Source organism: Metschnikowia bicuspidata (assembly GCF_001664035.1).
Source record: "Metschnikowia bicuspidata var. bicuspidata NRRL YB-4993 chromosome Unknown METBIscaffold_4, whole genome shotgun sequence".
Lineage (NCBI taxonomy): Eukaryota > Fungi > Ascomycota > Pichiomycetes > Serinales > Metschnikowiaceae > Metschnikowia > Metschnikowia bicuspidata.
Genome location: NW_017387734.1, coordinates 510,975 through 521,994, shown reverse-complemented (window position 1 = coordinate 521,994; position 11,020 = coordinate 510,975). Strand labels below are relative to the sequence as shown.

Below are 11,020 nucleotides of genomic sequence, written 5' to 3'. Positions count from 1 at the left end.
ACCAAATCAAATCAAATCAAACAAATCAAATCAAATCAAATCAAATCAAACCAAATCAAAAAATAAAAAACATAAGAGAACCCAAAGCAAGCGCAGAGTTATGGTGGAGGCTCGCTCGCCCGACACCACAAGCGACACCAGAAACAGCCCCGGCGCCTGCCCCCACTGTTGGCCCGCGCACGACCACCAAAAGATTTTCTCTCGGCGCGCCCTCATGTCGCACCGCCAACAGCAAACAGCTACTCCCAAACCGAACAACCACCGGTTTAGGCAGCAACACTCTTCAACCCCCCGCCCCACTACGTGCCCCAAATCCGGCCTGCCCTCTACCTCGGCACGCCTGTTGAACCCGCACCCAAAAAAACCGGCATTTCCCCCGCCCCCGGCGCCCCCGCAGACGACCCCAATCGCCCCCTCTGCCGCCCACCCCTTACCCACCAGCCCGGCCCCTACCAGCCCCACAAGTCCGCTTTTTTTGCAGCCACATCCCCCCGCGCCATGGACATCGCCAATCTCTTGGAGACCGCGTTGATGTCGCCCGACGCGGGCTCGCGAAACGCCGCCGAGCGGCAGTTGGCGGACCTTGCCGAGCACTCGTTTGCCCAGTACATGCGCTACTTGGCCGAGATCTTGGGCAGCGGCGCCAAGCCGCAGGTGCGCATGTTGGCCGCCTTGGGCATCAAGAACCAGCTCACGCTGAAGGACCTGCGCAAGCGCCACGCCCAGCAGGCGCGCTGGGTGCAGTTGGACGGCGAGCTGAAGGCCGCCATCAAGGCGCAGGCCGTGCGCGTGTTGTTGAGCGACGACCAGGAAATGACCACGTCCATCTCGCAGGTGGTGTCGGCCATCGCGCTCGTGGAGTTGCCGCGCAACGAGTGGCCCGAGTTGCTCCCGGTCATCACGGAGCACACCAAGACCGAGCAGCCGGTCAGCGTCAAGCGCGCGTGCCTCTTGGCCATCGGCTACATCTGTGAGAGCGCGGACGCCAGCGACCCGCAGCTCCTCGCGCAGCTGAACGGCATCTTGATTGCCATCGTGCAAGGCGTGCAGGCCACCGAGCCGTCGGTGGCGGTGCGGCTCACGGCGCTCAACGCGTTGATCTACTCGTTGCTGTTCATCAAGCTCAACTTCCAGCGCGAGGGCGAGCGCAACTTCATCATGCAAGTGGTGTGCGAGGCCACGCAGGCCGCGGACCCGGAGCTCCAGGCCGCCGCGTTCGCCTGCCTTGCCCGCATCGTGCAGTTGTACTACCAACACATGTCCGTGTACATGGAGAAGGCCTTGTACGCGTTGTCCATCGCCGGCATGCAGAGCACCAGCGACAGCGTGGCGTGCATGGCCATCGAGTTCTGGTCCACCATCTGCGAGGAGGAGTTTGAGATCGCCTTCCAGCTCCACGAGTTGAGCGAGCGCGGCGAGCAGCCGCCGCCCGACGTCGTCTCCTACAACTTCACCCTCCTAGCGTGCAGGGACGTCTTGCCCGTCTTGTTGACCTTGTTGACCAAGCAGAACGACGACCCGGACGACGACGACTGGTCCGTGGCCATGGCCGCGGGCTCCTGCTTGCAGCTCTTCGCCACCACCACCGGCATGTACGTCGTCGAGCCCACCTTGAGCTTCTTCGCCGCCAACATCGCCCTGCCCGAATGGCGCAACCGCGAGGCCGCGGTCATGGCCTTCGGCTCCATCTTGGAGGGCCCCGACGTCGACAACTTGAAGCCCGCCATCCAGGAGGCCATCAAGCCCATCATGGGCTTGATCTCCGACCCCACCGTGCAGGTCAAGGAGACCGTCACCTGGTGCTTGGGTAAGATCGCCGAGGTCGCGCTCTCCGCTTTGGACCTCGACTCCGACTTGGAGCCCTTGTTGCAGGCCTTGTTGCTCGGCTTGAGCGACCACCCGAAGGTCTCGGTCAACTGCTGCTGGACCTTGATGAACCTCCTCGAGCAGCTCTGTATGGATGCGCAGCTGCAGGAATCCTCCGTGATGTCCAAGTACTACCATACTTTTGTCCCGGCGCTCGTGCAGCTCTCGGGCAAGGAGGACAACGAGTTCAACTCCCGCGCGTCCGCCTACGAAGCCTTATCGGCCTTTGTCACATACAGTGCCAATGACTCCATGCCCATCATCCAGCAAATCGCCACCGAGGTCCTCAGCAGGTTAGAGGCCACAATTGCTATGCAGCTGCAGTCCTTCGGTTCCGAGGGCAGAGCGTCTTTGGAAGAGTTGCAGATCAATCTTTTGTCCTTGTTGACCACGACCATCAGAAGACTCAGCAGCGAGGTCCAGGGAGCCTCCGACAGCTTGATGACCATGTTCATCAAGCTCTTGGACTCTCAGGAACCCAATGCTTTGATCGAGGAGGACATTTTCATTGCTATTTCTGCAGTGTCTGGTGCCGTCGGGCCTGACTTCTTGAAGTACATGGACTCGTTCGTTCCCTACTTGACCAAGGCATTAAGAAACGTCCTGTCGCCCACTTGTGTTACGGCGGTCGGTTTCATTGCTGACTTGGCGCAGTCCCTTGGACACGCTATCGCCCCCTTCTTGGAGGGCTTGATGTCCATCTTGGGTGAGGACCTCAACGATAAGGACGGCAAGCGCGAATTGAAGCCGGCCATTTTGTCTTGCTTCGGCGATATTGCTGGTGTGATTGGCGAAGGTTTCATGCCCTACATGGAAGTTGTCATGCAAATCTGCTCGCAACTCTCTACAATTGTGCCCGAGGACAGTTCCTATGATTCGCTTGAGTACGTCATATCTGTCAAAGAGGCGGTCTTGGACTGCTACGTGGGTATTGTGAGCAGTCTAAGCTCCAACCAACAGCAGTTGTTCATGTACCTTGGACCTATCTTCCAGTTGATCGAGCAAATCTCGGGAGACGTAGAGATGTCTTCCAACGAATCGACGGCCAGATCTGCTGTGGGCTTGTTGGGTGACATCGCGGCCATGTACCAGGACGGCCAGTTGAAAAACTATTACGACCAACCATGGGTGACACCGTTCATCAAGAAGACCAGGGCCAACATCTCTTTCACGCAACAGACCAAGGACGCAGCCAGATGGGCGAGAGACCGCCAGAAGCGCCATATCGGCTAGTGTGCGTGCAGGCGGCTGCAGCTACCAAGGTGCTCTTGACACTGGAACAACCTTCGGGCGGCACCAGTTATGCCATTGCCCGACCCAATGACGATCACGCAAGCATGCGCGCCGCCCCTGTTGGTGGTGTTGACGCTTCACATTCGACTTATTTAAATCCGTGGGCCCCCACGGTACTCCTCACCTCTACATATATTACTCTCCATCTCTCATTCCTCTTGCCTCTTTTCTCTCATCTCTTTTCTCTCATCTCATTTCTCTCATCTCTTGCATCTCAAACCCGGACGATCTCCGCAGGTTCTTCTCTAAGTGATTCCTCATCAGACTAAGTAATAGTATGACCAATACACGCATATCTCTGACCCACGAGTAAACAGTTCTCGCCCGCACAAGATTTTGTGCCGCCGCAAAAGCGGCACAAAATCTTGTTTTTCCTCTGTCCATTTATCTCCTCAGTCTATTTTTTGCCCTGTCTATTTTCTATGTTACTCCTCTTACTCTTCTGTCTATTTTTCCCCTGTCTGTTTTTCTCCTCTGTCTATTGTTTATTCTCCCCCTCTGTCTATTTTCCCTGTCTATTTTCCTCCTCCGTCTATTTCCCCCCTGTCTAATTTTCCCTGACTATTGTCTATTTTCCTCTTCTGCCTATTTTCTGCCTATTATCTGTCTATTTTCTGCACATTTTCTGTCTATTTTCTGCCTATTTTCTTCGCTGCTAATTTTTGTGCCTCGAGTCGCGCTCCTCCATCTATTCAGATCCCACGAAAAACGGCTCCCGGCCCCATACTGAGAATGGAATACAACCCGGTGCCTTTCTACCACACGTATATTTTGTACGACCCCAATGACCTCGTGTCGACTGCGTGTGTGCAGTTCTCTCTTTTCCCCATCTACGTGATGGTGTTCTACACGTCGTGGTTTTTGGTCACCCGGGAAATCCAGCCTGTAATCACCGTAGGAGGCCATCTCGTGGGCGAGGTTTTGAATGTCATCATCAAGCGTGCCGTGCAACAGCCGCGGCCCGATTTTCACCGCCATTTTGGCGAAGGCTCCCTGGTGTTGGGCCATGGCATGCCCTCGGCACATTCTCAGTTCATGGGTTTCTTCGCCGCATACTACATGTGCGTGGTGATATTGCAGATTCCAGTAACAAAGGTGCACAAGGCCGGGACCGGAATGTTTTTGGTAGTCTCGGGCGTTTGCGTGGCATTCTCTCGTGTGTACCTACAGTATCATACAACGCCACAAGTGGTGGTGGGGTTGGCAGTGGGCGTGGTGTGGGGCCTATTTTACTTCGTGGTCCTGCTGCTGGCACGTGACGTGGGCCTTGTGGACTGGGTGCTTCTGTGGCGGGTGGTGGCGTTTTTCAGTGTCAAGGACTCGTACTACCATTGTTACCGGCTGTTTGAAGAAGAGGCACGGCAGGTGGACGAGTGCAGAGTCGCCAAAAAGCGAGGTCTGGTTTGCAAACCCCATCAGGAGTAGGGAGGGTTGGAAAATGAGACAAGAGAGGAATGGGGTGGAGAGTTAAAACCGTTGTGGTGTGCGGAGTGAGGCAGATGGGTGGGGCAGATGGGTGTTTTCGCAAATGGGTGTTATTGCAGATGCTGAAGCAAGCGATGGCGAGAGTTATAGAATCAGGCCCGTGTAGAAGGTGTATTATTATGAAGACCCGAGAGTATATGCTGGAGATGTATGCAGACGGTCCGGGCGGCTCAGAAGGCATCCCACTCGTCCTCGTCCTTGTGGCCACCAAGACTGTCGCTGCCCAACGCAGGCATCTTAGCTTCGTTGTCGGGTTTCTTGAAACCGAACGCCCTGTCGACGTTGGAGCCTGCCTGCGTGCGGCCACCGATATTCCCGAAGAAGCTGCCCACCGACTCATTGAAGCCCTTGTCTTGCACGTCTCGCGTGAACGTGCTGAACGTCTCTTGCCCGTACTTGCCAGTCTGCTGCATTTTCTGGCCAAACTGCGCCATGGCCCGCTTGGTTTCGCTGCCGAGCTCGCTGCCCTGCAACTGCGTGAACCCCGGCTTGATCACGGATTCATGCACTTCGTTGACGGACTTCGCCACTGTCGAGGAGAAGAGACTCCATCCTTTTGTCAACGCGCCCAAAGGGTCTTGTTGCAACGAGTTCACGGAGAGCTCACCAGGCGACGCCCCACTGGCGCCGCCCTGGCGGCTCTGCCCCGCCGGCGTGTTGCCGAACCCGGCGTACTTGCCTCCTTGCGAAGGGGGCACGTTTTCCGGGCGCGTCTCGTTCTGCGAGCGGATACGGTCAAAATAGGCCTCGGTGCGCGCCTTGTCTACTACAGGCGCCTGTGAAAGCGTGTTTTGGCCAGGATTCGGCTGCGCCGGCGGCGCAGCTTGCTGCGAGCGGTCAGGCGGCACAAACTGCCTGCCCTCGATGAGACACGACAAGTACTCCTTGTAGTCTTCGGCGACAGGGTTGTCGTATTTGGCGCGATGCGGCAACGCGGCGTCGAGCCCATGCTCCTCGAAATATTTGCGGCAGTTTAGGTTGCCGCCCTTCTCCATGCGAAGCACCTCTTCGGGCTTGAACTGGTCCATGGTGATGGAGCGGACGAACGAGATGTGGACGCCCAAACCACGGTGAATGCCAGCGCATTCGAGGCAGATGAAGATGCCGAATTTGGGCAGCGCCCACTGCGGGTTGAACGCGTCACAGTCGGCGCAGCGCTTGTTGTCGTCGGCCTTCTGCAAGAGTAGGAGTTTGCGCCGATTCTCCGGATCGATGGACATGTTTGTGGAGGGGTATTGGGGCGGTGCAACGAAGACCAGGTGATTGGGTGCGTGCTATCAACGACTGGTTAGTGTATACAGCCGGTCGTGCGCCGTGCCAATCAGTGGAGCGCGGCAATCACGTCTAGGGCGGGCGCGCCAGTGGGGCTGGACCTGGAAGGATGTCGGGGTACGGAGGTGGAAGGTACATCAGAATTTTGGGAGCGGGATTAGCGTGTGGCGAATACTGCGTGAAGATACTGTTGATTGTGTGAACGTAATGAATGCCTAGCACTAGTCGTTCAGCTGGTAAGAGCGGGAAGCCCAAGGACAGTTGAGCCTCGCACGAACCCGTCCGTTGCCTCCCCTCGTTTTTCTTTCCTTAATCTGTTCCACTTGGGCATGTTCTTCTCAGCCTCGAATAACCAGATTCTCCGCTGTCTCCACCCGGTGCCATCGTATAAGCTCGTACCACCTCATTTCTCTTTCGCAGTAGTTCACCTTAGCCACTCTCGTCTCATCTGTTCTTCCAAGCTTCAATCGCCGCGTCGCTCTGGGATCTTCGCCCTCTTGGCCGGCCTCAGCTGCCGGAATCAAAGCTTGGCCAACACCTCGCTGTTTCTCTTGATGAGCTCCACTGGGTACAAGTTTTGCATCGACAGCTGCCCGTTTTGCCACGCAGCTCCATCCACCACATGCACCGTGCCCGTCACGTAGCTGGCAGCCGGTGAGAACAAGTACACCGTGGCCTCCGCAATGTCGCGGGTCGTGCCCAACCGCTGGAGCGGGATCTTGCTAACATACTCGTCCTGGTTCTTGACGAGCCTGTCCATGCCCTCCGTGCCCGCAATCGGGCCGGGCGCAATGCAGTTGGTCCGAATCCCCAAGGGCCCCAACTCCACGGCCAACGCATTCAGCAACGCATCGACGCCGGCCTTCGCCGCGCCCACGTGCGTCTGGAATGGCACGCCGTAGTAGTGCAACGTGGCCGAGACGAATAGAATGGCACCCTTGTTCTTTCTGAGCTCGTTGAACGTTGCCTTCACTGCATTGAACAGCCCAAGCAAGTCGATGTTGACCACCGAGGCAAACGCGTTCGACGACAAATGGTTAAAGTCTGCCAAAAAGTTGCCAGCGGCACCTGCAATGAGGAAGTCGATCCGGCCAAGCTCCTGCACTGTCTGCTCCACGGCCTTTGCAATCGACTGCACGTTTCTGACGTCGGTGTTGGGACAGCTGACGACCTTGGCGCCCGGGCGCAATTGGCGAATCTCCTCGGCCACGCGGTCTGTTTTCTCTTTGTTTCTGCCGACAATAGCCGCGTTAGCTCCAAGCAAGACCATTGCTTCTGTCTGCACACGGCAAATCGTGCCGGCGCCACCTGTGACAAATACGACTTTGCCTTTGAAGATATCGGCCTTCCAGACCGAGTCTTTGACGAATTCTTGAGTTAATACCATGGCCTCTTTTGTTGTTTGCTGCGTGTTGATGCTTCTGTGAAGTGTCAGAATATCGTCTGCCCTCAGCGCACAGGCAGTTCCACTGCTTTATGTATGGCGTGGTCTGCATACAGCGTCGGGTTTATGCGGGGTTGGGCCGAGGAGCAATTCGGCCGCATGAGCAGAGTTGCCGAAGTAGTTTTGAAGCGGAGCCAGCTGGCGAAAAATGCCGGAGCTATTTGCTCAGCTGGAATGTGCTTATTGGAGAATATCAAGCCTTGAAGCTCCTGTTTTTTTCTTGCCAGCATGGTTCACAGGCATCCCAGTGATCTCCACTCGGCACTCCAGGCAGGGTGTGCGCATTGAGCGTGAATAGTATAAACCCTCGCAAGCTTGTGGGGACGAGAGCCCCAAATGCATGGCCAGTCGCGGAGCTGGGCCGGCATCGCGGTGCTAGCTCAGTGCAGTGAGCAATTGTCTCAGAAAGCGTAGTCTCAGCCTTCGTGTGCATCTAGCAAACTGCAATTGGCCTGTCTGCCCTCTGTAGTTGTGTTGCACCCATTCACTTCTCGCGCAATGGGCGAGGATGGGTGGATGCTGTGACAATGGCCCTGGTCCAAATCCACACTGGTGACGGTGCTGTCTTTTGCTCTGTCCTTGAACCTCCGTGCAGAGGCCAACAAGTCGCGCCCGGTGGACACGTAGCTGATCCTGGACTCCAAGAACAGTCTGTAGCGCAGACTCATGTGCACGGCCAAGCAGCCGAAAGAGTCGTGGGAGCTGCGCTTGATGATGATGCCGAGCAAGTCCAAGCACAGCGAGTTGACCAAGGAGTCTTGGTCCACGACGGTGTCGAAGAACGCGAAGAACGGCGCGAAGAGGTCGTTGTGGATCATGTAGCAGCAGAACGCGTGGTCGTTGAGCAGGATCAAGCTTTTGAAGCACCGCAAGACCGCGAGCTTCATCGTCACGTGGACGTCCAAGGCGAGAGTCCTGACAATGCCGTCGAGCGCGCCGCTGCGCGTGAAGAACGGGCGGCAGATGGCGGACTCGTGCTCATGGCAGCAGAAGGAGATGAGGTCGCAGAGGCGCTGGAAAAGGGCCGGGTCTGCGCGCACGCGGCGTTCCGCGTCCTGGCGGGCGCTCTCGCTGGGGCCTGCGAGGTCGATGAACGCCGCGAAGAGCGTGGGCGCCACCTGCTCGTAGAAGGCCTCGAAGTAGGACTTGACGTGGGCGTCGCCGTCGGTCTTTGCGGGGAAGTCCACGTCGAACACCGTGGAGCATAGGAGGCTCTTGATGGCCTCGTAGGTCTGGGTCTTCAACGCCGGGTCGGGGTCGTTTAGGAGCAAGGAGCCCAAGGCCAAGGTCAAGGACATGTCGGTCATCAAGTTGCAGCGGATGGAGTCGGATGACTCGGGCGTGTGTCCGGGGCGGGCCGGCCCGGGGCACGCGTCGTCCGCGGAGTCGTCCGCGTCGTCGGGCGCCAGCGGCACGCCGACCAAGGCCACGTCCTGGTCGATGACGGCGGTCAAGATCTCGATGCCCATGGCGCGCAGCGCGCGGGCCGGGTCGCACAACGCGTGCTTGACCATCTTCAAGACGCCGCGGCGCACGAGCTCGGCGAAGAAGCCGGCCAGCTGGCACGCCGGGAACGCCTTGGCCACGAGCACGTACTGGTGGACGAGGCGCACGCCGTCACGGGCCTGCTGCTGCGGGCGGCCCGGCGCGTCGTAGAGCGCAAAGAGCCGCGCGAGGAAGTTGCCGTTGGCGGGCGCGTCCTGGAGGAAGGCGAGGATGTCCAAGTGGTTGCTCAGAATCAAGTCCTCGAGCACGGCGAGCGCCGGCTCGTCCAACACGTGCGCGAGCGCCACGCCGCGCAAGTACTGGAGCACGAAGTCGCGGCGGAACGGGTCCATGGGGTCGTCCGGCCCGTGCGGCGGGAGCGGCACGTGCACCACGGTCTTGAGGCGGGAGCGGTCCTGCAAGTGCTGGCGGTGGCACGCGCGGAGGCCGGGCACGGTGCGGTCGTACTCGAGCACGCCGGCGAAGTCCATGGCGCGGGTCTCGGAGGACACGAGCTCGGCCACCACGCGCGGCTCGTTGTAGTGGAGCGCCGCCTTGACGATGTCGTTGAGGCAGAGCACGGCGTCGAGGTCGCGCGCGGCCTCCCGCTGGCGGAAGAGGCGGAAGAGCGCGTCGAAGTAGTGGGAGTCTGCGAGGAAGGCCAGCATCTGGAGGCGCGAGAACAACGCGCCGGCGGCCTGCGTGAGCAGGTCCAAGACCGCGGCGAGCGCCGCGCGGTCGGGCTCGCGCGGCGGGTACGCCACCGGGCCGGTGATGAGCTCCGTGATCTCGCGGGGGCCCTCGTCGGGGGAGCCTGCGGGCGCCAGGAGCACGTAGTAGAGCGACACCTGCGGTGCCCAGCGGCCCTGCTGCGCGCGCACAATGAAGTCGCAGAGGTCCCTGCAGCCGTCGTTCTCCTGGAACGAGAGCGCGAGGTCCTTGCCGCGGAGGTCCGTCCACACTATGAGCGTCTCCTGCTGGCGCTGGTACTGGATGCTGCCCTCCAAGAACGACTGCATGAGCACGTGCTGCGAGTCGAGCTCGCTGCGCACGACGAAGCACGGCTTGCTGCTGGCGCCGTCCACCTCGCCGGTGCAGTAGCCGGTGCCGTTGTCGAGCCAGTCGTCGCCCTGGAGCAAGTACACCTTCACGCGCCGTGGTTTCTCGCTCCGGAGCGCGTCAGTGGCCGCGGGCGTGCCGCTGCTCTCCGCACAGGCTACGGGGGCGGTCTGCGACATGGCAAGCGGGCTGCCGGCGGGCTGTTTGGCGGGCTGCCGGCGGCTGTTTGCTGGAGCGCGCTAGGGGGCGCGGTGCGGCGCGGTTCTGGCGCGGCGGGCCCCGGGAAAAAAGACAGGGGGGTGGTTTTGTGGCACGCGGGGCCGGGGCTGCGTTTGGGTGCCGGCGGGCGGCTTGGCGGCGTGTTTCCAGGGGGCTCCCAGCCGCGGGCTGGCGGTAGTATGGTGGTGGGCAGAGGCTCGGAAAGACGCGGGCGGCGGCACAGGAAAAGGCGGCGGCTGGGGTCTGGCGCGTGGTCACGTGCGCGGGTCGGCGGCGTCTGTGTTTGCAGAACGAGACAAGGGAGCCGGGGGCCGAAAGAAGAGGCGGGCCGTGGGGTAAAGAAATGGGTGGTTTCCGCTCCGTTTGTATAGGTTCGCCGGTGATCCTGCATGGGCGGCCGCGCGGCCTCGCTGGGCAGGCTGGGCCGACTGGGGCTAGAGGGAAATGGGAGGGGAGCGTTTTCTCGGGCCGTGTTGGATGTGGCAATGCTGGCGGTGATGGGTGGGTGTGTGTAGTGGCAGAATGGGGACTGGTGTTTTCTGTTTTGTTTTTCCGGCATTGTGTGATTTTTGGCGTGGTATTTGTGGTTTTATATTGGGGCGGTGGGAGCGTGCCGCGGCGTGTTTTGGGCGCGGCTGCGCTAGGTTGCAAATATTGGAAAAGGCAGAACGGGTGGGGGGGAGGGGGGGGGCATTTGGTGGTGAGAGTTGTTTTCAGGAATCACGAGGGTTGCGTAGCGAGCTTATCTAGCGAGAGATGTTTAGTGAGACATATTTAATGAGTGGTATTTAGTGAGTGATGTTTAGTGAGAGATGTTTAGTGAGAGATGTTTAGTGAGAGATGTTTAGTGAGTGGTATTTAGTGAGTGGTATTTAGTGAGTGGTATTTAGTGAGTGG

At 59.1% G+C, this 11,020-nt stretch overlaps 5 protein-coding genes across 5 annotated transcripts; 2 read left to right on the top strand and 3 right to left on the bottom strand.

Moving 5' to 3' along the window:
* Window positions 1-244: 244 nt before the first annotated feature.
* Window positions 245-3,465, top strand: METBIDRAFT_32365 (karyopherin beta). Its single transcript, XM_018856039.1, has one exon. It carries the CDS (start codon window positions 499-501, stop codon window positions 3,097-3,099), a length of 2,601 nt encoding a protein of 866 aa, XP_018710877.1. The 5' UTR covers window positions 245-498; the 3' UTR covers window positions 3,100-3,465.
* Window positions 3,466-3,651: 186 nt separating this feature from the next.
* On the top strand, window positions 3,652-4,699 carry CWH8 (Cwh8p). Its single transcript, XM_018854878.1, has one exon. The coding sequence runs from the start codon at window positions 3,892-3,894 to the stop codon at window positions 4,582-4,584; it is 693 nt and encodes a 230-aa protein (XP_018710876.1). The 5' UTR covers window positions 3,652-3,891; the 3' UTR covers window positions 4,585-4,699.
* A 115-nt stretch (window positions 4,700-4,814) lies between these two features.
* AGE3 (Age3p) lies at window positions 4,815-5,864 on the bottom strand (the record flags this gene model as incomplete). Its single annotated transcript, XM_018854220.1, has 1 exon — window positions 4,815-5,864. One exon carries the CDS (start codon window positions 5,862-5,864, stop codon window positions 4,815-4,817), a length of 1,050 nt encoding a protein of 349 aa, XP_018710875.1.
* A 572-nt stretch (window positions 5,865-6,436) lies between these two features.
* Window positions 6,437-7,303, bottom strand: METBIDRAFT_43860 (uncharacterized protein; the record flags this gene model as incomplete). Its single annotated transcript, XM_018857706.1, has 1 exon — window positions 6,437-7,303. The coding sequence occupies one exon, from the start codon at window positions 7,301-7,303 to the stop codon at window positions 6,437-6,439; it is 867 nt and encodes a 288-aa protein (XP_018710874.1).
* Window positions 7,304-7,776: 473 nt separating this feature from the next.
* On the bottom strand, window positions 7,777-10,083 carry PSY2 (Psy2p; the record flags this gene model as incomplete). The annotated part of the gene is made up of 1 exon (XM_018857651.1): window positions 7,777-10,083. One exon carries the CDS (start codon window positions 10,081-10,083, stop codon window positions 7,777-7,779), a length of 2,307 nt encoding a protein of 768 aa, XP_018710873.1.
* Window positions 10,084-11,020: the final 937 nt, after the last annotated feature.